Source organism: Anthonomus grandis, chromosome 4 (assembly GCF_022605725.1).
Source record: "Anthonomus grandis grandis chromosome 4, icAntGran1.3, whole genome shotgun sequence".
Taxonomy (NCBI): domain Eukaryota; kingdom Metazoa; phylum Arthropoda; class Insecta; order Coleoptera; family Curculionidae; genus Anthonomus; species Anthonomus grandis.
Window position 1 is genome coordinate 1,135,378 of NC_065549.1, and position 26,236 is coordinate 1,161,613.

General features: G+C 32.7%; 3 protein-coding genes across 4 annotated transcripts in view; 2 read left to right on the forward strand and 1 right to left on the reverse strand.

Annotated features, from left to right (window-relative positions):
- The window catches only part of LOC126735046 (serine--tRNA ligase, cytoplasmic), a 47,894-nt gene that overhangs the window by 12,656 nt on the left and 9,002 nt on the right, over nt 1–26,236 (forward strand). The window contains exon 3 of one of the 2 annotated variants that reach the window (XM_050438928.1): nt 23,748–24,042. In XM_050438928.1, the coding sequence (XP_050294885.1) occupies nt 23,923–24,042 (120 nt within the window). In that variant the 5' untranslated portion in view covers nt 23,748–23,922. Of the gene's footprint in view, nt 1–23,590; nt 24,043–26,236 lie in introns of those variants that run through there. The other variant, XM_050438927.1, reaches the window with a different exon arrangement.
- On the forward strand, nt 935–2,001 carry LOC126735048 (uncharacterized). Its single transcript, XM_050438930.1, has 2 exons — nt 935–1,355; nt 1,415–2,001. The coding sequence occupies exons 1-2, from the start codon at nt 1,119–1,121 to the stop codon at nt 1,874–1,876; spliced, it is 699 nt and encodes a 232-aa protein (XP_050294887.1). The 5' UTR covers nt 935–1,118; the 3' UTR covers nt 1,877–2,001.
- On the reverse strand, nt 12,128–22,843 carry LOC126735047 (uncharacterized). The gene is made up of 9 exons (XM_050438929.1): nt 22,633–22,843; nt 22,363–22,525; nt 21,945–22,068; nt 15,687–15,805; nt 15,438–15,625; nt 15,227–15,382; nt 12,656–12,827; nt 12,497–12,589; nt 12,128–12,435 (listed from the first exon to the last, which is right to left on the reverse strand). The coding sequence occupies exons 1-9, from the start codon at nt 22,716–22,718 to the stop codon at nt 12,286–12,288; spliced, it is 1,251 nt and encodes a 416-aa protein (XP_050294886.1). The 5' UTR covers nt 22,719–22,843; the 3' UTR covers nt 12,128–12,285.

Sequence of the window (26,236 nt, forward strand, 5' to 3'; positions counted from 1 at the left end):
TGAAATTTTTGCAATCCGCTAAAAATAACATGCACGCGAGAAAGAAAACGGGGCGCTCGGGATGTATAATGCACATCCCGCGACTATCCAGGCATAACCGGATTTTTAATTAGAAAAGTATACGAAGGTGGTTTTATTATTTTTTTTTTTAATTTTATTCCATTCAATTATGTTTAATTTGGCACCAATTATCATATGACATTTGGAGGCTTATACAGGGTGTTCCTTAAAGATGCGCTAATATTTAAGGGGGTGATTTCTGGTTCCCGGACTGTTTTTATGAACATATGTCCTAAATGTCTTAAGTTTTGAGATACAGGGTGTTAAAGTTTTCAAAAAAAAAATCAGTTTTTTAATAATAACTTAAAGAGTATTGTAGACATTTTTATGAAATTTGGTACATGTACAGGGTGTTTCAAATTCGAGCCACATCATTGGGATTTCGGAAACGGTAAGAGATACAGGGTCGGTTAAATTGGGGCAGAGTTGCGTATTCTTATGCTTAACAAAATGCCGTTTTAAAATTAAAAAAATTCCGACTACGTACGAAGTTATTCGGAAAATACCGAAATTTTGGAAAATCGTTTTTATTTTTTTGTGAGGTTATTTGAAAACATATTTTAAAATAATTGACACTTTATTATTGTCACTTTTTCTCCTCTACCAGATGGCGTCGTCAAATTTAAAATCCGACGTTTCGTCTTTTGGCAACCACCATCAACTTTATTTTTTTAAATACGGCCCTGGAATTTTTTTTACTTATTTTAATTCCCCTTTTTATTCTTAGAGAAATGACATATCACATAGTTTAATTTTCCAATATTTTGATGTCAAAAATTTACTTTTATTAAAAAAAGTTAATACTGTCCTGTTGTTTGAAATAAAAATTGTCTTGATGTTGTTTTTCAATCAATAACATGGTAAAAATATTGCTAATATGTTATATTATATTTTCACAAATTTTTCTGCAGGCCTGATGTCTAAGTCTCCGGCTGAATAACTTGAAAATTCTTATTAGCAAAGATGGCTTTGAATTAGAAAAAAATGGACGACCATCTGTCATTAATTGTTTATATCTGTTTGACATTTGGCTTTTTCGATATTTTGTGAAATCAAAAATGGTATTCTCCAGTAGCGAACAACGTGATATGGTCCAAATTTACTATTCTTTGAATAGAAATTCGCAACGCTCCTGCCAACAATATCTGGAGCAATATCCAGAGCGCCCCCAACCTAATTATACGTATTTCGAAGCTTTGGACAGGAACCTTAGCCTCTATGGAAGTTTCACTAAACCTCGAAATATGTATGGGACTCGAGTGCATCCTGAAACCGAGCAGGCGATTATTAATGCTGTAAGTTTTACAACGATATACTTTCACAATAACTTTTTATCAGATAGCTTTCGTTAAAGGTTACCCAAAATCCACAAGGTTCAACCAGACAATTTTCCCGTGAATTGAATATGCCAAGTACCCGTATCCACAGAGTATTGAGAAAAAATCGCTATCGCCCCTATAAACTTCATATCAGTCAAGAACTTAGGCATGGAGATACCGATAGAAGGCTTCAGTTTTGCAATTGGTTGAACGAAAAACTGCAAGATGATGAAGACTTTTTAAACAAAATAATTTGGACAGATGAATGTAACTTTTCGACCAACGGGCTATTTAATCGGAATAATGAACATTTTTATTCAGTCGAAAATCCGAGACAAAACCGCGAAGTAAGAAGACAGGGGCATAATTCTTTCAACGTTTGGGTGGGTCTTTACAGGAATCGAATTTTGGGACCTATTATACAGGGTGAGTTTTTTAAAGTGTTACAATGCGATATGTCAAAAACGGCTGTAAATTTTTTTTTGACATTTTGGTGACATTTCAAGTATACCGGGGGGCACTTTTTGTGATATTTTTGACATTTGTCCCTTCATCCCCCTAAGAGGGGCAGAGGGTCACTTCCTTATTTTAAATGGAATGACGTGTTTTTTATTCCTAAATACGAATCTACATAAAATATGAAGTCTGTTTACAAAAATTTTTTAAAATTGCTCTGCTGGTTACGGAATTATGATCAAAAATGTTTTGATTAAATTTAAAAATAATTCGAATATTCTACTACAATAAAAACAAATTATTTCCTACTTTTTAACTATTTATCGTCTATGTATTATGCCTAAGGAGCTGTTCGAAGTGACCGCCTTCGACTTCCAAACACTTTCTTATCCTTTCTTGACATGAGTTTCGTACCCGCTGTAACATTGCTGGTGTCACTAATGAACAAGCAAAACGAATCCTGTTCTTCATGTCCTCTGGAGTTGTAGGTGCACTAGCCATTACTTTGTCTTTTATAAATCCCCATAAAAAAAAGTCAAGGGGGGTCAAATCTGGCGAACGAGCAGGCCAGTTGACAGGACCACCTCGACCAATCCACCTGTTTTCAAAAATCTCATTTAAATAAGTACGGGCCTGTATGGCATAATGGGGTGGAGCTCCGTCCTGCTGAAACCATACGTTAGGATTTAAATTTTGGTTTAGTAGACGAGGTAACTGATTTCTTAAAAAATCTGTGTAGACCTGTCCATTTAAATGACCTTGGAAAAAATGCGGACCAATAACTCTATCCTCGAAAATACCACACCATACGTTCAGACCAGGGATGTTGATTTGGTACAGTTCTCATCCAGTGAGGATTATTTGCTGCCCAGTAATGCATGTTGTGCCTGTTTACCTTTTAGAAAAACAAACAACCAAAACTTGAATATGTTCTAATTTAAATAAGTTAAATCTTACCTGCCCGCAATTATTAAAAGAAGCCTCATCAGAAAAAATAACGTTTCTCAAAAAATGGTTATTTTCACGCATTTTTGTTGAAATCCAAGTGCAAAAATTAATGCGATTCTCAAAATCATGTCCGTAAAGCTCTTGATGAAGTGTAATGTGGTAAGGATGAAACTTGTACCGGTGCAGAATTGTTATAATTGATGATTGACTAATTCCAGCATCTAAAGCAAGCGGCCTGGTACTGATTTGAGGATCAATAGCTACTGCTCCTAATACAGCAACTGCCTTATTTTCATTTGTTTGCGTTTTAATCCGATTTCGTCGTTTACTTTTTAGACTACCAGTCATACGACTTCTGGTCTCCAGTCTCTTAAAGGCCATATGAGAATTTGGAATATCCGGAAACCTGTCGGCCCACACTACTGCAGCCTCCCTATAATTTTTTCTGCACTCCCCCAAAATTAACAACATATCTACTTCTACACTGAAATTCGCTTCCATTTTTTTCTTTTTAAACACAATTTACTTGATAATAACACGTCAAAATTTTTATGTGACACTGCTTGTTATGTTGCCATGGAAATCCTACTGTTACTAGGATTTTCATTTCCATCCGTACTAGTAAAATAAACAGTAGGATTTCCATGGCAACCGGCTGTTATTATGGTAAAATATTCGAATTATTTTTAAATTTAATCAAAACATTTTTGATCATAATTCCGTAACCAGCAGAGCAATTTTAAAAATTTTTTGTAAACAGACTTCATATTTTATGTAGATTCGTATTTAAGAATAAAAAACACGTCATTCCATTTAAAATAAGGAAGTGACCCCCTCCCCCCCTCTTAGGGGGGTGAAGGGACAAATGTCAAAAATATCACAAAAAGTGCCCCCGGTATACTTGAAATGTCACCAAAATGTCAAAAAAAAATTTGCAGCCGTTTTTGACATATCGCATTGTAACACTTTAAAAAACTCACCCTGTATACGACGGTAATTTAACTGCTGAGCGCTATTTAGATTTAATTCTGCCAAATATATTCGATGTTCTTGAAAATGAACCTCTTGATATTATCCGCGATTTGTGGTGGCAGCAGGATGGTGCACCACCCCATAATGGAAGGAATGTCACACGATTTTTAAATCATAATTTTCCTAATCAGTGGATTGGAAATCAAGGGGTGGTGCGCTGGCCAGCTAGAAGTCCCGATCTTTCCCCGTTGGATTATTTTCTTTGGGGCTATTTAAAGAACAGACTATTTAAGAACACCCCAAATGATATAAACATTTTATGTGCAAATTTATTGACAGAATTAAGGGGTATACGAGCCAGGACTATCCAGCAGGCAGTGTCTGGAAATTTACGTAGAAGGATACAGAAATGTATTGAGGTGCAGGGTCAACTATTTGAATATTTACTTTAAACTTAAAATATTGCATTTTTTCGCATTAAGTTCTATTATTTTTAGTTTGTGTTGTTCAACATACAAATTAGTAATAAATTATAGTTGTTACTATTGTTATTGTTAAAATTTAGTATAATATATCAAATTTATACTATTTTTACCATGTTAATAATTAAAAAATTTCGTCAAAAACATTGATTTATTCAATAAATGATAGTGTTAAGATAAATTATTACTTTTTATTTCAAACAACAGGACAGTATTAACTTTTTTTTAATAAAAGTAAATTTTTGACATCAAAATATTGGAAAATTAAACTATGTGATATGTCATTTCTCTAAGAATAAAAAGGGGAATTAAAATGAGTAAAAAAAATTCCAGGGCCGTATTTAAAAAAATAAAGTTGATGATGGTTGCCAAAAGACGAAACGTCGGATTTTAAATTTGACGACGCCATCTGGTAGAGGAGAAAAAGTGACAATAATAAAGTGTCAATTATTTTAAAATATGTTTTCAAATAACCTCACAAAAAAATAAAAACGATTTTCCAAAATTTCGGTATTTTCCGAATAACTTCGTACGTAGTCGGAATTTTTTAAATTTTAAAACGGCATTTTGTTAAGCATAAGAATACGCAACTTTGCCCCAATTTAACCGACCCTGTATCTCTTACCGTTTCCGAAATCCCAATGATGTGGCTCGAATTTGAAACACCCGGTATTCTATGCATCAAGACGCATTTTTTGATGTGCAACAAAAAATATTTTATTTTCCAATGGCGTCCCTACAGGTCTTCTATTGAATATTTTTAGTGAAAAAAATACTACGCCACTGCTTTTTTTTTAAATAAAAATTATTTTTAAAATTCCCAATCATTTTTTAGCAAATTTGATTTCCTGTTGTTTTTTCGTTCGAGGCATGGTTTTCGGTTAAAAAAATAAAAACAATTTTATTTCCCTATTGATCCCTTAATTTGCTTATAATTGACGAACAAACATTTTCACACTACACGAGATTTTTAATGAAGGAAAATTGTTTTTATTTATTTAAGCGAAAACCATGCCAAAAAAAAAAAAGAAAACAAATTTGCTAGAAAGTGATTGAGGATTTTAAAAATAATTTTTAATTTAAGAAAAAGCAGTGGCATGGTATTTTTTTCATAAAAATATTCAATAGAATACTTTATGGACGCCACTGGCAAAGAAAATATTTTTTTTGCACATCAAAAAAATGCATCTTGATGCATAGAATACATGTGCAAAATTTCATAAAAATGTCTACAATACTCTTTATAAGTTATTATTAAAAAACTGATTTTTTTTGAAAACTTTAACACCCTGTATCTCACTCAATAGCACGCTTCAAAAGTAAATTGACAAATAAAATTGCAAACAGATAAAAATACTAATTTATTTGAGGCAAATGTTCAAACAAGTTTCCGTTTTCCTGAATGCATAACCTGGATCTTTTTTGAATGTTTTGGGTCGATCTAAGAATTTCAAATCCGTTTTCTCTTATTTGGCCTGCAGCTGCGAAAATTCGCCTCTGAAGCTCTTCTGGAGTATCAATTTCGGTGGCATAAATAATATTGCACATATTACCCCAAAGATAATAATCCAGAGGATTAAGGTCGGGCGATCGTGCAGGCCAGTTTATTGGACCACCTCGGCCTATCCATTTGCCTGTAAAATTATTGTCCAGCCAGTTTCTCACCTGTCGGCTGTAGTGAGCTAGCTGGTGCCCCATCGTGCTGAAAAATCATTTCCAGCCGAGTTTCTATGGGAACATCGTCTAGTAAATCTCTGAGATTGTTTTGAAGAAAATTTAAATAATGACCACCAGTTAACCTGTGTGGCAAAATAATTGGGCCTATCAATTTACCACCTATCAAACCCGTCTATACGTTAAAGGAAAATCTATGCTAAAAGTTAGTTCGTCGAACTACTCTCGGATTCTCGATGCTCCAAAAATGAGTATTACGGCTGTTAAAGCCCTTACTCCTAGAAAAAGTTGCCTCATCTGACCACAAAATTTGTTGACGAAGATTTGGGTGATTTAAAATCCAATCACAAAAGTCTACTCGAGCTGGAAAATCTTCTTCTTCTAACTTCTGAACCCTTTTATAATGGAAAGGATGGTATCCTAACATCCTAGTCATTCTTCCAATCTGAAATTATTTTTAAATATTTTAAATTGCATAGGAAATAAGTCTAAACCTAGTAAGCCACTAAACATTCCAGTTAGTCGTCAAAAGGATTTGTTTTGGGGTGTTTGATGTTTGTGATAAGACTTATTCAAGTAAATAAAGTAAAAAGTAATAGAGTATTTTGAAATGAATTAAATGCGATCCGACGATAATAATTAATAACAACACTATTTATACCAATCTCAATTTTCAGTACTTTAAATTTAATTTTTTGGATAACAAATTAGGTACTTAATTATTTATTTATCATATTTAATTTTACTTACATTTGACTTTGGGATATTGGTAATCTCTTCCAAGGTTCTCAATGATTCAGTACTTCCCCATAACCATCATTTGCAATTGGTCTTCCTTGCCCTCGAGCACGTTCGAAGGATGCATATTCAAGTAAATTTCTATGAATTCTAACAAAAACTTTCCAATGTGGAAACTCTTTCTTGCAGGAAACCTCCGCCGATACTCTCGTGCAGCGGCATGTGCGTTTCCATTGCAAAACCCATACATAAAATAAATATCTACTTTTTCACGGGTCGAAAAGTCTTCCATAGTTAAAAAGATATTAACAATTTGAATGCAAAATGACAACTAATCAATTACAACAAATGTTAATGTCATTATGCAGTGTGTTAATTTTTTCCAAAGCCTGCTACTAAGTTTTCATAAAAATTGGTATTGAAAATAATACTATGCAGCGTTATTTTTAAATGCGTTTTTCTCGAAAATGGTAATTCCTAGCGTTATTGACCAAGAGGTACTTTTTTACGTAAAAAGCTTTAAATTTTTAAAATTTAAAGAAAAAAAACAAAAACTTTGCCAACTATTTTTTTTTAAGTATTTTTTAGGCTCACCCCCTAAATGATACGCACCTGACTAAATAATGAAAATTATGAAATGACAACTAAATTCAGCATATCAAAATTGGAAGAATACCAAAATATAAAATTTTTATATTTGCCCGTTTCGAAAATAAGTGGAAAAAACCATCTTCAGGTGCCCCCTTTAAAAGGGGCGTTTGCCGATATATGTTTATAGGAAAAAGTGAGGTTATTTTTGATCAAAGAATACAGGGTTCGCATTTCGTCCACTAATTTTGAGACACCCTGTATAAGTAAAACCAAAATCCTTTACCCGGAGAGTTTTTGCCCTTTTGTGTTTTTTCAAAAAAATATTTTTTTCTTAACCCCCTGTATATTTCTCAAAAAACGTTGAATTAGGTGTCTAATGATTTTAAATGAGCAATCTGTGTTTAAATTTTCAAAAGTGTAACTCTCTTGGTTTTTGAGTTACAGGGGTGTTGACAAAGTTTATTGAAAAAAAAACAGTTTTTCCAAAAAAAATTTTTTTTTTGATCACCTGTATATTTTTCAAAAAACCTTGAAATAGGTGTCTAATGATTTTAAATGGACAATCTGTGTATCAATTTTCAAAAGTGTAACTCTCTTGGTTTTTGAGTTACAGGGGTGTTGACAAAGTTTATTGAAAAAAAAAAATCAGTTTTTTCAAAAAAATATTTTTTTCTTAACCCCCTGTATATTTCTCAAAAAACGTTGAATTAGGTGTCTAATGATTTTAAATGAACAATCTGTGTTTAAATTTTCAAAAGTGTACCTCTCTTGGTTTTTGAGTTACAGGGGCGTTGACAAAGTTTATTGAAAAAAAAATCGGTTTTTCCAAAAAAAAATGTTTTTTTTTGACCCCCTGTATATTTTTCAAAAAACGTTGAAATACGTGTCTAATGATTTTAAATGGACAATCTGTGTACCAATTTTCAAAAATCTAACTCTCTTGGTTTTTGAGTTACAGGGGTGTTGACCGAGCTTATTGAAAAAAAATCAGTTTTTCCAAAAAAAAATGTTTTTCTTGACCCCCTGTATATTTTTCAAAAAACCTTGAAATAGGTGTCTAATGATTTTAAATGGACAATCTGTGTACCAATTTTCAAAAGTGTACCTCTCTTGGTTTTTGAGTTACAGGGGTCTTGACCGAGTTTATTGAAAAAAAATCAGTTTTTCCAAAAAAAATTGTTTTTTTTGATCCCCTGTATATTTTTCAAAAAACCTTGAAATAGGTGTCTAATGATTTTAAATGGACAATCTGTGTACCAATTTTCAAAAATCTAACTCTCTTGGTTTTTGAGTTACAGGGGTGTTGACCGAGTTTATTGAAAAAAAAAAACAATTTTTCCAAAAAAAAATGTTTTTCTTGACCCCTGTATATTTTTCAAAAAACGTTGAAATAGGTGTCTAATGAATTTAAATAAGCAATCTGTGTACCAATTTTCAAAAGTGTAACTCTCTTGGTTTTTGAGTTACAGGGGTGTTGACCGAGCTTATTGAAAAAAAATCAGTTTTTCCAAAAAAAAATGTTTTTCTCGACCCCCTGTATATTTTTCAAAAAACCTTGAAATAGGTGTCTAATGATTTTAAATGGACAATCTGTGTACCAATTTTCAAAAGTGTACCTCTCTTGGTTTTTGAGTTACAGGGGTCTTGACCGAGTTTATTGAAAAAAAATCAGTTTTTCCAAAAAAAATTGTTTTTTTTGATCCCCTGTATATTTTTCAAAAAACCTTGAAATAGGTGTCTAATGATTTTAAATGGACAATCTGTGTACCAATTTTCAAAAATCTAACTCTCTTGGTTTTTGAGTTACAGGGGTGTTGACCGAGTTTATTGAAAAAAAAAAACAATTTTTCCAAAAAAAAATGTTTTTCTTGACCCCTGTATATTTTTCAAAAAACGTTGAAATAGGTGTCTAATGAATTTAAATAAGCAATCTGTGTACCAATTTTCAAAAGTGTAACTCTCTTGGTTTTTGAGTTACAGGGGTGTTGACCGAGCTTATTGAAAAAAAATCAGTTTTTCCAAAAAAAAATGTTTTTCTCGACCCCCTGTATATTTTTCAAAAAACCTTGAAATAGGTGTCTAATGATTTTAAATGGACAATCTGTGTACCAATTTTCAAAAGTGTAACTCTCTTGGTTTTTGAGTTACAGGGGTGTTGACAAAGTTTATTGAAAAAAAATCAAATTTTTCCAAAAAAAAATGTTTTTCTTGACCCCCTGTATATTTTTCAAAAAACGCTGAAATAGGTGTCTAATGATTTTAAATGAACAATCTGTGTACCAATTTTCAAAAGTGTACCTCTCTTGGTTTTTGAGTTACAGGGGTGTTGACCGAGTTTATTGAAAAAAAATCAGTTTTTCCAAAAAAAAATGTTTTTCTTGACCCCCTGTATATTTTTCAAAAAACGCTGAAATAGGTGTCTAATGATTTTAAATGAACAATCTGTGTACCAATTTTCAAAAGTGTAACTCTCTTGGTTTTTGAGTTACAGGGGTGTTGACCGAGCTTATTGAAAAAAAATCAGTTTTTCCAAAAAAAAATGTTTTTCTCGACCCCCTGTATATTTTTCAAAAAACCTTGAAATAGGTGTCTAATGATTTTAAATGGACAATCTGTGTACCAATTTTCAAAAGTGTACCTCTCTTGGTTTTTGAGTTACAGGGGTCTTGACCGAGTTTATTGAAAAAAAATCAGTTTTTCCAAAAAAAATTGTTTTTTTTGATCCCCTGTATATTTTTCAAAAAACCTTGAAATAGGTGTCTAATGATTTTAAATGGACAATCTGTGTACCAATTTTCAAAAATCTAACTCTCTTGGTTTTTGAGTTACAGGGGTGTTGACCGAGTTTATTGAAAAAAAAAAACAATTTTTCCAAAAAAAAATGTTTTTCTTGACCCCTGTATATTTTTCAAAAAACGTTGAAATAGGTGTCTAATGAATTTAAATAAGCAATCTGTGTACCAATTTTCAAAAGTGTAACTCTCTTGGTTTTTGAGTTACAGGGGTGTTGACCGAGCTTATTGAAAAAAAATCAGTTTTTCCAAAAAAAAATGTTTTTCTCGACCCCCTGTATATTTTTCAAAAAACCTTGAAATAGGTGTCTAATGATTTTAAATGGACAATCTGTGTACCAATTTTCAAAAGTGTAACTCTCTTGGTTTTTGAGTTACAGGGGTGTTGACAAAGTTTATTGAAAAAAAATCAAATTTTTCCAAAAAAAAATGTTTTTCTTGACCCCCTGTATATTTTTCAAAAAACGCTGAAATAGGTGTCTAATGATTTTAAATGAACAATCTGTGTACCAATTTTCAAAAGTGTACCTCTCTTGGTTTTTGAGTTACAGGGGTGTTGACCGAGTTTATTGAAAAAAAATCAGTTTTTCCAAAAAAAAATGTTTTTCTTGACCCCCTGTATATTTTTCAAAAAACGTTGAAATAGGTGTCTAATGATTTTAAATGAGCAATCTGTGTACCAATTTTCAAAAGTGTACCTCTCTTGGTTTTTGAGTTACAGGGGTGTTGACCGAGCTTATTGAAAAAAAATCAGTTTTTCCAAAAAAAAATGTTTTTCTTGACCCCCTGTATATTTTTCAAAAAACCTTGAAATAGGTGTCTAATGATTTTAAATGGACAATCTGTGTACCAATTTTCAAAAGTGTAACTCTCTTGGTTTTTGAGTTACAGGGGTGTTGACAAAGTTTATTGAAAAAAAAATCAGTTTTTCCAAAAAAAATTGTTTTTTTTGATCCCCTGTATATTTTTCAAAAAACCTTGAAATAGGTGTCTAATGATTTTAAATGGACAATCTGTGTACCAATTTTCAAAAGTGTAACTCTCTTGGTTTTTGAGTTACAGGGGTGTTGACAAAGTTTATTGAAAAAAAAATCAGTTTTTCCAAAAAAAATTGTTTTTTTTGATCCCCTGTATATTTTTCAAAAAACCTTGAAATAGGTGTCTAATGATTTTAAATGGACAATCAGGGTACCAATTTTCAAAAGTGTAACTCTCTTAGTTTTTGAGTTACAGGGGTGTTGACCGAGTTTATTGAAAAAAAAAATCAATTTTTCCAAAAAAAAATGTTTTTCTTGACCCCCTGTATATTTTTCAAAAAACCTTGAAATAGGTGTCTAATGATTTTAAATGGACAATCTGTGTACCAATTTTCAAAAGTGTAACTCTCTTAGTTTTTGAGTTACAGGGATGTTGACCGAGTTTATTGAAAAAAAAAATCAATTTTTCCAAAAAAAAATGTTTTTCTTGACCCCCTGTATATTTTTCAAAAAACGTTGAAATAGGTGTCTAATGATTTTAAATGAACAATCTGTGGACCAATTTTAAAGTAAAAGCAAGAAAACCGGCATCACATTTAATAAAATTAACATAATTGTTTTCGACGCCCGCGCTTTGTTTTGGGGAGTCGTTTGCTCCGGGGCTAAAATGGTAAACACGACATCGGACACGGGTGAGAAGCGATGATGCAGAATCCGGGATTAATTTACCATCCCCAGGCTTATACAGAACGTTTAAATGAAGCTGTACATTTATTTGTTTGCCCAAAAAGACTTAGATAGTCGAAATTATCGCACGATAGATAGTGCGAGTATGCAGATGAATTTAGAAGCAATTTTTAAAATTCCCATTTGATTAATCCTGTGATTGGAACCTTTGGTGTAACGCTTACATTACGAGACAATTTTACCATTAACCAAAACTCTTTATTTTTACTCTCTAGAGTAAAAGAGTTTTGGTTAGTGGTAAAACTGTTTCGTAACATGACTTAATAAAAAAAATAGTACAATTACAAATGCACATATATTTTTCTGTAAACCAAGAAGTCACACTAAAAACTTTGAATATTAGCATCATTTCTTAAGAAAAATAAACAAAGTGCCGTGAATAAAATTTTATTTTTATCAAAAAAACTTATATAAAGAAATATTACAATAATGTTCATAATCGATTATGGTCACTTCAAACTAAAAATATAAATGCTAGCTAATTTTACATATTATTAAATACGAACTTAATAAAATTGTATTTTCACACCTATGCCGCCTTAACAATGCCAATTTGCTTATTTTCTACGTCATAGATAGTGTAGTATTCGCTAAGAAAAGCGCCACCCAATACCCAAAAATCGTTATAATCGGCTGGTACGAAGGCGGAGAGACAAAGGTTTAATGCAAAGTAAGATAACTAAAAAGAAACGCATAACATTAAAAATTTACATTAAAAAAATTTATATATATATACTTACTTTTACGGTATAATCGCGGCCTTTTAAAGTAAAATTTTGGCCTCCAATAGTAATTTCGACAACGGGTAGTTTATTAATAGTGTCGCAGTCAACCTATATAATAAAAATACCCATTATTTATAAGTATATGAATAAGAGGAAGTATATATTGGGTCTTACAAAATATCTATCCATAAAAAATGATTTGGCACCGATCGCTTTATGGATCGCGTTAACTTCAGCCCTGGGTCCCAAGATGTTATTCGAACTGGTGTCGGTTATCGCTGTACATTTCGCATTATTACAAAATACTAATGGCTTTTGGTCTTTGGTCTGAATGTTGACGTAGACCCTACAAATATTTAGTTACAATTATTATGACTAAATAACCGTTGATACGCTTAATATTGATCAAGGCACTTTTGACCCTCAAATTGGTATAAATGTCACTCTCAGATCCAGAAATCATGCACGATCGCTATGAAATGATTTCTCCCGTCTTTAGTTAATCTAGCCACCTCCGAAAAATAATTTTTCCAGAAGATCCAGAATGTTTCTGGAAGGTGAGATGCGGTAGAAAGTGAAAAAATGCACTTTTGACCCTTAAATCGGTATAAATGTCACTCCCAGATCCAGAAATCATGGACGATCGCTATGAAATGATGTCTCCCGTCTTTAGTTAATCTAGTCACCTCCGAAAAATAACTTTTCCAGAAGATACAGAATGTTCCTGGAAGGTGAGATGCGGTAAAAAGTGAAAAAATGCACTTTTGACCGTCAAATCGGTATAAATGTCACTCAGAGATCCAGAAATCATGCACGATCGCTATGAAATGATGTCTCCCGTCTTTAGTTAATCTAGTCACCTCCGAAAAATAATTTTTCCAGAAGATCCAGAATGTTCCTGGAAGGTGAGATGCGGTAGAAAGTGAAAAAATGCACTTTTGACCCTCAAATCGGTATAAATGTCACTCCCAGATCCAGAAATCATAGACGATCGCTATGAAATGATGTCTCCCGTCTTTAGTTGATCTAATCACGTCTAAAAAATAACTTTTCCAAAAGATCCAGAATATTCCTGGAAGGTGAGATGCGGTAGAAAGTGAAAAAATGCACTTTTGATCCTCAAATTGATATAAATGTCACTCTCAGATCCGGAAATCATGGGCAATCGCTATGAAATGATTTCTCTCGTGTTTAGTAGATCTAGTGACGTCCAAAAAATGACTTTTCCAAAAGATCCAGAATGTTCCTGGAAGGTGAGATGCGGTAGAAAGTGAAAAAATGCACTTTTGACCCTCAAATCGGTATAAATGTCACTCACAGATCCAGAAATCATGGACGATCGCTATGAAATGATTTCTCCCGTCTTTAGTTGATCTAGTCACGTCCAAAAAATAACTTTTCCAAAAGATCCAGAATGTTCCTGGAAGGTGAGATGCGGTAGAAAGTGAAAAAATGCACTTTTGACCCTCAAATCGGTATAAATGTCACTCCCAGATCCAGAAATCATGGACGATCGCTATGAAATAATTTCTCCCGTCTTTAGTTGATCTAGTCACGTCCAAAAAATAACTTTTCCAAAAGATCCAGAATGTTCCTGGAAGGTGAGAGGCAGTAGAAAGTGAAAAAATGCACTTTTGACCCTCAAATCGGTATAAATGTCACTCACAGATCCAGAAATCATGCACGATCGCTATGAAATGATTACTCCCGTCTTTAGTTGATCTAGTCACGTCCGAAAAATAACTTTTCCAAAAGATCCAGAATGTTCCTGGAAGGTGAGATGCGGTAGAAAGTGAAAAAATGCACTTTTGACCCTCAAATCGGTATAAATGTCACTCCCAGATCCAGAAATCATGGACGATCGCTATGAAATGATTTCTCCCGTCTTTAGTTGATCTAGTCACGTCTAAAAAATAACTTTTCCAAAAGATCCAGAATGTTCCTGGAAGGTGAGATGCGGTAGAAAGTGAAAAAATGCACTTTTGACCCTCAAATCGGTATAAATGTCACTCCCAGATCCAGAAATCATGGACGATCGCTATGAAATGATTTCTCCCGTCTTTAGTTGATCTAGTCACGTCTAAAAAATAACTTTTCCAAAAGATCCAGAATGTTCCTGGAAGGTGAGATGCGGTAGAAAGTGAAAAAATGCACTTTTGACCCTCAAATCGGTATAAATGTCACTCCCAGATCCAGAAATCATGGACGATCGCTATGAAATGATTTCTCCCGTCTTTAGTTGATCTAGTCACGTCTAAAAAATAACTTTTCCAAAAGATCCAGAATGTTCCTGGAAGGTGAGATGCAGTAGAAAGTGAAAAAATGCACTTTTGACCCTCAAATCGGTATAAATGTCACTCCCAGATCCAGAAATCATGGACGATCGCTATGAAATGATTTCTCCCGTCTTTAGTTGATCTAGTCACATTTAAAAAATAACTTTTCCAAAAGATCCAGAATGTTCCTGGAAGGTGAGATGCGGTAGAAAGTGAAAAAATGCACTTTTGACCCTCAAATCGGTATAAATGTCACTCACACATCCAGAAATCATGGACGATCGCTATGAAATGATGTCTCCCGTCTTTAGTTAATCTAGTCACCTCCAAAAAATGACTTTTCCAGAAAATCCAGAATGTTCCTGGAAGGTAAGACACGGTAGAAAGTCAACAAAGGTTTCAATTAGTATATTCTTGAAAACTTCTGTGTAGCAAAGAGTCTCAAAAAAAAATAAATACAAATACTTACGTATCTAGATCGAATTTCCAATAAGGAGAAGCCTTCACGGGCATATATTTAATCGGATCGTAAATCTTATTCTTATTTTCATCTTGATGCGAATGGATATGCCGTTTTTCGATATAACCCAGAATCACATTTCCGCCTTGCGAGGACTGTTTATCCCTAAAACACATAAATAATTCAGTCATAACTAGCAGAATACAAGCCCATCCCTCACCTGTTTAAATAAACCGAAAATACTTTATTAGCGATTTTTTTCTGTCTCACTAAAGCGTAGAAAAATGGCTCGTAAGAGTCTTGTTGCAGCCCCAGACCCAACACCCCGTCCACTTTACTGAACAAAAAGGTGTAGGGCAGCTCGTTCATTTCCGCAAATGAGAATTTCGTCACGTTCGAATGACTGATCTACAATAGAAAAATTGCTTAAGATTGCCGTTTTTGGATTGTTTAATGTCTTTTTGTTTACTGAAATGTTGTCGTAAGAGAAATATCCGCTGAGGTTGTACTTCCCTTCTGGGATCACTATGGGACGATTGTCCGGCTTGTATTCGGATGATTTGGAATGATCGTATTTATTATGGAACCCTAGAATTAAAAGTTAGTTGACAGTTAGAACATGATTTTGCATTAAGGATTTCAGTAGTTAGAGTTAGTAGGTACTTCTTAGTATTCTTTCGAGTATTTTCTGTAAATTATTGTACACATTAAAATATTTTTTTACACTAATATAGAGAAGTTCCTGAGGATGGATTTGAGGGTAAAACCAAGATTCTGGGTTACAAATTTGCGTAGTTTAAGCAGTTTCGGTTAAGGACAATCTTCTCGATAAAGTGTCAGTATTCTTGAGGCCATTCTTTAAAATAATAAGAATATTCTTGTAAAATATTTTAGTCCAGGAATAGTAAAAAAACTTATCAATAACTACAATATAGAGCTTAAGTAGTTTAAAAGGTACAGAAATCAATTGTTAGACAGCTTTAAAAAAAGTGTTGGTCTTAGAAGCCTAAATTAGAAATAGTGAATATCCGTGGATTTTCAAAACTATGTATAACAAACTGCAAATTTACTCTACAAGTCATAATAGTATAAGTAGGGGAAAGGTGTACAAAACGACATAGTGGGGTAAAATGACATACTTATTATATGTAACTTGCTAACGTCGTAAGAATATACGAATGCGCTAAATTAGATCATAAATTATTTACCCAACAGGTTCCAACCACTTCGGTTTGTCTCTGCTCACTAACGCGACAAGATCAATCAGTGTTTTCCTAAAAAGAGGCTTAAAATGAAAACTAGAAAACCATGGGTCAAAGAGAAGGCCTCAGAATTTCAGCTAAAAACCTCCGTTTTTTGGCGGAGTGTTTTAAGTTGTGCAAGTTTACAACTAATGCAAACATTATTCTTTATCATCAGAAATATCGTAGTCTATACAGAAAGACGATAAAAGCAGCAAAGGTTAAATATTATAGTGACCGCTTGAATGTGTCCTCAAATAGGCAGAGAGAATGTTGGTCAATTATAAATGCCTTCAGGCATTCTCACAAGAAAGTTTCAGAACCAGAAGTAAGACCAAATAGTTTAAATGATTATTACTGTAATATTCCTCATTTATTGCTCAAGGATGTGAGTACTAATATTGATCCTTTGCATTATATTCAACAAGTGTCAGTTCAAAATTCTTTTTTCTTTTATCCTGTTAGCCTTACTGACGTTAGAGATGCAATTAAAAGCTTAAAAAACCATAAATCAGCTGGAGCTGATGGGATATCATCAAAATTACTACTACTTTTGCCTGACTCAGCATTGAATGCCTTAGCTTCTGCCATAAACAATTCCTTTCATAATGGCATCTTTCTAGCATGTTTGAAGGAGGCAGTGGTTATCCCTCTTTATAAGGGTGGAGATTTGAGTGAGCCTTGTAATTTCCGTCCAATTTCTATATTATCTACCCTCTCCAAGATAGTTGAAAAACTTGCAAAAATCAGAATTTTATCTTTTTTGTAACATAATTGCATTTTATCTGCAAATCAGTTTGGATTTCAAACGGGAAAAGGGACTCATGGGCTGTTTTCGGCTTTTTGGAGAGTGTCTATGTGTCCTTAAATTCTGAAGAGTCCGCGGCGGCAGTGTTTTGCGATTTATCCAAGGCATTTGAATGTGTAGATCATCGAATACTGCTGTCTAAGCTCAATAATTATCGCTTTAGAGGTGTGGCATTGCAATGGCTGGAATCCTATCTGTCTAATCGTACCCAAAGAGTTACAGTATCTGGATGTTTATCCGATTCCAGATCCCTTAAAACTGGAGTACCTCAGGGTTCAGTGTTAGGACCACTATTATTTTTGCTCTATGTAAATGATTTGGGTTCATTAAAACTGCAGGGCAAAGTGGTTCAGTTTGCTGATGATACCACCATTTTATGGAATCATAGAGATTCTGATAATGTTAGAGCCCAGGTTTTTAGGGATCTTAAGATTTTATCGGAGTGGTGTGCTGCAAACAGGCTTGTATTTAATGTGGGCAAAACCTTTATTATGGGATTTAAGTGTGACGTTCAGGGCCTTATGTTTAGTGAAAACTCCCCCTTGCAAAACAATGAAAGCTGTAAGTTCCTTGGTATTACCATTGATGGTCGCCTTCGCTTCGAAGATCATATCCTAAATCTTGCATCAAAATTATCCTCTGGATGCTTTGCAGTAAGAATGGCGGGGCATGAGCTGGGAGGGATAGTTGCACGTTCAGTGTACTTTTCTCTAATTGAGTCCCATCTTCGTTATGGCTTGCCTTTTTGGGGTTTAAGCAACAAGGGATTATTAAACAAAAATTTTTGTAATTCAAAAAAAGGCAGTTAGATACCTATGTTCCGCTGGGTTAAGAGATTCTTGTAAACCTCTCTTTATATCTCAAAAAATCCTAACTATTTTTTCTCTTTTTATCTTAGAAACAACTACTCTTATTCATAAATGTCCTAAACCTCCCTCTAACACTGGTCATATGACTCGCCAGGTTAACGATTTTCCCTTACCAATCCATACATCCTCCCTCACCAAGAACTCACTTATATACCTTAGCAAAAAAATTTACAACCATGTTCCTCTATGTATCAGACAAATTTTAGAAGTTAAGAAATTAAAAAAAGGAATTAAAATCACTTTTATTATCCAGGGCATATTATAGCCTTGACGATTTTTTTAATGATACCTTTTAACCTGTGCTCTGACATCATTTTACTGTTTTAGTTTTGTTTCCTATTAAATAATTTAATTTACTTCCTCTAAATTCTGTTTTATTGACAGCTTCACTTATTTTTTAATGAAATTTATTAAAAAGATGCTTTTTTTTTCTCAATCTGTTTTGTTATGATTAATTTTGGTAATGTGTGTAAATTTTATGGTAAAGTGTTTTAGATGTTATGTTTGTTTGAAATTTGAAATTTAAAGTGAATTTTGAATTTTTTAGTTTTTAGGATGCTTGTACACAAGATTTTGTTGTCTTACGTAATATAGCACATTTTCTTTCTTTCTTTCTTTCTATTAAAGGCACAAATAATATTTGTAAATTTCTTAGAGTTGAATTACTAAAAAATAATTGTAATATTGGTCTAACAGTAATTTATCGTTGCCATGACATGGATCAAATTGATTTAATGGTGGGCTTGAAACTACTATACCAAACCTACAAATAAAACTTGAAATTGTTTAAAAAGAATGTAAAAAGTATGTGGTCAACAAATGCTACAGAAAATTTTTTTTATATTTAAGTAGATAATATATGTAGTCCTTTTTTTATAGATTACAAAATGTTAACAGATTTAGTATTTTAATATTTAAGGTTATTAAATTTTTCTGTTTATTTAATAATAAGAATTATAAGTGATAACTAGTTCACACAGATGTCCATTTTACACCTAGGAATACAACTTAAATTTGTAATATTGATCAAGCAAAATCTTTGCATAGTTTGCAATAAATTCTAAGTTAATTATAAAATTAATAAATGTGATATACCGATCCCTCTGAAAATAAAAAAAAATACAAAAGAAATAAGAATTTGTACAGAATAGTAGTGTTGATTCAAATTTTCAGGTATCAGATCATTTTGTGGTTTTATGTAAAGTACGTCTTATGATTTTCAAACCTCCACCCTTCCTATTAACTTACAGGGATTTTAAACATTTTATACATGATAATTTTTACCAAGATTTATTAAATTCTCGATTAGATGACATATTTTATATGGAAGATATTAATGCTAAAGTTGATAGGTTTAATGATTGTATACTTAATCTTTTTAATATACATGCGCCATTTAAAACGGTCAGAATTACTAAAGGAATGAGTCCTTGGATCACAGATAATATCAAACATCTTATTTATCTTAGAAATGGGGCCTTGTCCGAGTACAAAAGACAAAAAACTGAATTAAATTGGGAACACTATCGCCAACTTTGGTACCAAGTGACAGCGGATGTTGAAATAGAGAAGAAGTGCTATCTCAATAACACCTTACAAAAGGGTGACTCCAAAAATAACTGGAAGGTACTACGTCAGCTGAATATACATTGCAAGCCTCAAAACACCATTCCTGACCACTTGGGTGACCCTGAAATCATAAATACCTTTTTTATAAATGCTGCATCTTCCAACGCGCCTAATCCAGAAACGTTGTCTTATTATCTACTAAATGTTAAGGAAGGGGTAGGAAACTTCGAGTTTCAGCTAGCAACGCTTGAAGAAGTTAAATCTACTTTATTCTCAATGAAATCTGAAGCCATTCGGACAGATGGTATAGGCTTGTCGATGCTGCTCCACTGCTGTCTATATATTCTTCCATTTCTAGTGCATCTTGTTAATTGTTGTATTGAATCTTCAACTTTTCCCGATTCTTGGAAGTCCTCATACCTTATTCCTATTCCAAAAGTCCCTTCTCCAACTGAATTATCCGACCTTAGGCCTATTAGCATTCTCCCTGTCATCTCAAAAGTTTTAGAGAAGGTATTGGAAAGCCAAATCAGAACATACGTAAACAGATTTGATATCTTGCCGGTTATTCAGTCCGGGTTTCGAAAAGACTTCTGCTGCTCTACTGCTCTTCTAAAAGTAACTGACGATATTATACAGTCAGCTGAATGTAATGAATTAACAATCTTGACTCTACTTGATTACTCCAAGGCCTTTGATAAGTTAAATCACTTACTATTACTGGCTATACTAAAATTCTTAGGTTTTAGGGAGAGTGCTCACTCTCTAGTTCGGCAATATTTGACCGGTCGAACTCAGATAGTGAAGCTCAATGGGAAGCAATCCTCGGCTATGGATCTCTCTTGCGGAGTACCACAAGGGTCTATTCTTGGTCCTCTATTCTTTACCCTGTATATGTCTCAATTGTGTAAGAGTCTCAAATATTCAAAAGTCCATCTATATGCCGACGATACACAGGTTTATTTCTCTTTTCCTCCTAACAAAATCTTAGAAGCTAATGATAAGGTATCTTACGACCTTAACATGCTAGCAAAAGCATTGGAAAATCATTGTTTGAGTTTAAACCCAAGTAAATGTAAGGGTCTTCTTTTTGGTAGGTTGCATTCCAGAGACACATATGAGAAATTTGTTCAGATTAAATTGAATGGTCAAGTAATAAATTGTAGTAATGTGGCTAGGAATCTTGGAGTTTTATTAGATGTTAAGTTGAGGTTCACTGAGCACATTGATTAATGTATTAAAAAAGCTTTTATTAACCTTAAGCTACTTTATAGTCAGAGGCAGCTCCTTAATAAGGAACTAAAAAAAGTTTTATGTGACAGTCTTGTATTGTCCCATTTCACTTACTGTGATGTTTTGTATGGCCCCTGTCTTTTGATAAGTGATATAAAAAGAATACAGTACATTCAAAATTGTTGTGTAAGGCTAATTAATGGAATGGGAAAATTTGATAGAGGTGTGAGTAGTGAGTTACGCTTGATGAGATGGCTAAATATGAGTGAAAGGAGGTTACTACATAGTCTTGTTCTCTTTAATAAAATTGTCTTTAAAAAATGTCCTAATTACCTTTATCAGAAAATTAAGTTTAGATATGACGCTCGTGTTTTGGACTTAAAAAATAAGCATTTTATTACACCTCCTCTTCATAAAACTATTTTATTTGAGAGGAGCTTTAGTTACTGTATTCATCTGCAATATAATAAAATTCCTCCTGAGTTAAAATATATTTCACCTTCTATATTTAAACGAAAAATAAGCAGTTATATTGCTAATCTCTGTTAGCCTAGAGTGTTGTTAAATATCTATTCTTTAACTTATTGTAAATTTCATAAGTCTGTGTGGTTATCAAACGTTGTAATGTTAATCGGTTGTGCATATAGGCAGTTAGAACTTAATATTTTGTAACTATGCAATTATTTAAGATCCATTTTGAAATTCTTTGTAATATCTAACCTCAAGCTGATTTGTATGGTTAAGCTAGGAAGTAAGCTTCAACTTCGTCATTTAGAATTTACCAATTGTAAATTTTAATAAAGACATTATTATTATTATTATTAATTTTATCAAAATGGTTCTTGTAAGTCAAAAACTCTTTGACTTAGAGGCATTTTTGTTAGAGTCAAAGAGAGTCTTTACATACAAGACTTGTTTGTGGGTAAAAACTTGTCATAAGTTAAGGATTTATTTGGAAAAAGGAAATTTGTTTAATCTTAACGATTTTATTATTAAGTTGTACTCACAGCAGCCAACATGTCTAAATCCGCATTCAGAAGACATCACCCAGGATAAGGACCAGCTGGTATCGAAGGCCACATTAATGGTTTGGCCAGGATGGCCGATCACTACAGTACCATAAAATTCATTCTAAAATAAAACAGGTTCCATGTTTCTTATATTGCCTTTAGAATAAATTATTAGGCTTTGATTTCAGTGATTAATACACCCTGTATATCGAGAAATATTTGCAATTTTATTGACAAAGTAACCTAATGATTCATGCAGTGTACATAAGTTTATCTTTCACTTTGTTGATATTACATGAACTGAATAATTATTGGTGTGAAAATAAAGTTTTATCGGGGTGAGACCAAGGTCAGTACAGTTTCAGATATATTAATAATTTTATATAAGTAATTTCTTTTTAACACATGTACTTACATCAATATATCTTTTCAAAGATATAGAATCATTCGTTCTAGGTCCACCACCATAATGATGATTTTTATGCAGCCAATCAATGTTGTCAATACCATACTTTTTAAGAAAGTCTGCATTGTTGATGTGTTGTTCAAAAGCAGTCTTTTGTCGGTTTAATTTTATGCTAAAACAAATAACTTCTGTAAAAGTCTTGTTATCAATTACCTATTTAATTAATGTCTAATTTACCCTATATAATGCTAAGGTATAAAAGTTTAAATAGGTACTTACACAATGCCCTTCTGTTCCTCCTCACACTTTAAACCACTTAAGAGGCACACCAGCCCTAATGAAATAAAATGCAAATAATTTGCCATAATACTTAACTATCAATAAAATAGCAGGAGAGCAGACCTCGCTATACTGTTATCTACCCCAGAACAAACTGAATTCAGATAAAAATAAGCGTGACTCAATAATTGCTAAAAGTCAAATCTAAAATTATAATTCACAGAAACTAGTTTTAAAAAAGCTTTCGGGGAATCCCCAGACATAAATAGTCGGGGAGTTAATGCGTGGGGTACATGCTGCCATCTCTTGACGATTTATAAGCTCGCAAGCAGCATGAAGTTAGTCTAGTGAACTTTTGGTCCTTACTACGTAGCAACCAAAGGAACATTTAAATTATAACTAATTTAATTATTTAGACACACTTAAATACAATTACAATTGCATAACAATTATAGAATAGTTTCAGAATTACAATCTCAGTTACAATTAAAATTTAATTACTGCTGTTACGTAGCTAACGCCATCATGAATTCTGCATACTTCACGCCGTATCCGAGTAGGTTTACACTGGAAACTTTAACTTAATTCAAATCGCGATCCATTTGTGATTACTATAAATTATGAAATGCTATATTATCACAGTGACATTAAAAAAAATCTGAAGCGTTAAACGAACATTAAATGAAACCCACTGGCTTTATTATCTTTTAATGCGTAGTGTAAACGAACCAGTTGCGTGAACTTCAATTTACGATCTAAAGCATTATTTCATTAATTCCCATATTAATTAATCAAGACGGCTTCCTTTAAGCTTCATGTAATTTAATTTAAAGAAACAATAGGTGCAGGGTCGCAGTGTAAATCTAGTCAAATTATTCCGCCGACGGAACTATATCAAACAATTAAAGTTCCGAATGACGCAACTTCCAAACGTCAAATATGACATTGATTGAAATCTAACCTAAAATTTTTTTGTTGCCGTGTCTTTACCTTATGTTTTCGGGTTCCCTGTACTAACCTGATGCAATAATTTATTAAATTCACAAATATTACTCATAACTGACTCTCGATACGTAGATATTTTAAAAAATGGTGCTTGATCTAGACCTTTTTAGAGCAGACAAGGGGGGCAATCCAGAGAACATCAAGGAAATCCAAAAAAAACGTTACAAAGATGTTACTTTGGTGGACACTGTGGTCGAGAAAGACACGCTGTGGAGACAACTGCGCCACAAGGCAGACAACTGGAACAAACTGAAAAATGTTTGTAGCAAAGCCATCGGGGAGAAAATGAAGAAGAAGGAGCCACAGGGTGATGCTGACCAGGCCGTACCCGAACATGTAGTTAGTCAGTTGGAGAATTTAACTGTTGAAGTGCTACAGCCCCTTACTGTGAATCAAATTAAGAAGGTAATAGTTAATTTACATTTAAAGTTTGTCTGACTTAAGGCCCTTAAGGATCAGACTCAAAATGTTGATATTGGCAGCATCTGAAGGGACTCAGAAATGTTCCAAATAGGAATGCAAGGTACTGCATATCCAAATTTAGATATATAAATTTAATTTGAGGTAAAGATATAAGAATTCAAGAATAAATATATGCTTTCTTACTTCAAATTGTTTGTGATTCATATCTAGTTGTTTAATAGTTGCAGTTATGACAATCTCTACAAGAATAACTAATTCTTTAACCATAATCTTAATTACCATGCTATGTTAACTATAGAACTAAGGCATCTCAAAATAAGCACATAATTTTATGAATTCTTTGAACCTTAAACAGATAAATTATATGCAAAACTGTAACAATAGAATTTTTGATTTTATTATTAATAATAGTCAGATCTGTATAATACAAAAGTCATTTTATACAGTTTTGGATGAAGACCCCCCATCCTGCTCTTGCAGTTTTTTTTGAATATACATTTTCAATGAAAACCAGCATTAAACTTACAGAAGGCTTATAACTTTAAAAAGGGTAATTTCTTTTTTCTATTGTTGCTCTTTTTCAATTGTACCTGTTTGGGTATAGTCAATATATTGAATTGTAGGGTGCAAAATCAAGCGTAGATGCTTGGGCCATTATTATTTAATTATTTTAATATAATAAAATAATCAGAGACCATTGACTTTGTATCCCTCCAATCTCTGAATGTTCCACTGTGATTTTTTACTTTACAGACGATATTAAATTATTTATTTATTATTATTATACTGACAACAGACAGAGGCAAATTATAGATGCTAAACTATAAAATATCCAATACATATTACTAAAAAACAATTATCTTAAACCAGCATTACTCAAAGTGAGCCCCGGTGCTTCACGAAATCTCCAGTAGGGCTCCACCAGCACTCATAATAAATGAATGCATGTATTAAAGTGGACCTTTGTCTATCTTTATTTGTATGATTATTAATAAACAATTCACATATAACTGCTTTTGCTTTTAGTTTAGAGTTTAGGGTTCCGTCACGAAATAAGTTTGAGTAACACTGTCTTAAACTGTGTCAATAATTTAAAAAAAATGTATTCAATTTTTACATGCATACTATACTAATAGTGTCAATCTATCTAAAAAAATAATTTATAGCGGGTCTGATTCTGAACAGTATAAAGCCTATCCTCAGTTAATTTTGTAAAAGAATCCAAACTTCAATTAAAATGCAAATCAAAATCCCTTAATACAAGGGAGTTCCTTAAGGGATCTATGAGTTGTTTCAATTCAAGACTGTCCTTTACTGTATATATAAATACTATATTACTCTAATATCCAAAGTCATAGTTCATACAGTTTTATTTTAAGAGACACTAGAGACTTTAAGAATGTATATTGTGAAAGCATTGTACTTTTTATATGTTCACTCAAAATTCGAGAATGCTTCAAAGGTTTGGTCACCAGTCTATGATATTCACTATCTTTAAACCTTTTTAATATAAGTGTGATCAAGTGTATCAACCTCAGGGCTTGGAAGATTTAATGCTTGGTCTCTGTAAACTTGTAGAAAATATTTTGCTCTTCTGCTTTTTATTTATTTAGTTATTTATTATTGACCCCCATTACAAGAAAGATTAATACAACATAATAATTCAGTCAAAACCTAACCACAATAATAAACTATTAAATTCTAACAGAACTAAGAACCATATTAAACATTTAATTGGCATTAACACTGATTTGGTCCCGACAACTGATGTAACCCATAAATGAATTTAAACAAAGAACAACGCCTGAAAGCCAATATCACAAATAAAAATAGCATACTCAAAAAAAACCAACAAAAAGATTCAATTTCCTAAATTTGATGCCTAAACTGAGACAAGGTAATGTAATGCCCAAAATGTCCATGTGATTTTCTTCATAAAATAGATTGCCCGGAGTTATTATGAAAGTTAAAAGTTGGTTTCTTGACTTAGTAATATACTATTTATAATATCCATAATATTTACAATAATAAGACTCAATTTGATATTTTTAATATTACAAAATGTGTCAAAATAAATTATTTTTTTGCGTGGTCGATCTTTTTGTTTTTTTACTCATTTATATAAAGTAATAGGCACCTAAAGTGAATCGGTAATTAGCTGTATTTGAACCAATGT

Bases quoted from the DNA above. Each gene is read 5' to 3' on its own strand.
- LOC126735048 (XM_050438930.1), top strand. From the start codon at position 1,119: ATGGTATTCTCCAGTAGCGAACAACGTGATATGGTCCAAATTTACTAT. The intron at 1,356-1,414 runs GTAAGTTTTACA...CTTTCGTTAAAG, and splicing joins AGCAGGCGATTATTAATGCT to GTTACCCAAAATCCACAAGG.
- LOC126735047 (XM_050438929.1), bottom strand. From the start codon at position 22,718: ATGGCAAATTATTTGCATTTTATTTCATTAGGGCTGGTGTGCCTCTTA. The intron at 22,069-22,362 runs GTAAGTACATGT...GTTTTATTTTAG, and splicing joins CTTTGAAAAGATATATTGAT to AATGAATTTTATGGTACTGT. The intron at 12,828-15,226 runs GTAAGTATTTGT...AAATATTTGTAG, and splicing joins TGGAAATTCGATCTAGATAC to GGTCTACGTCAACATTCAGA.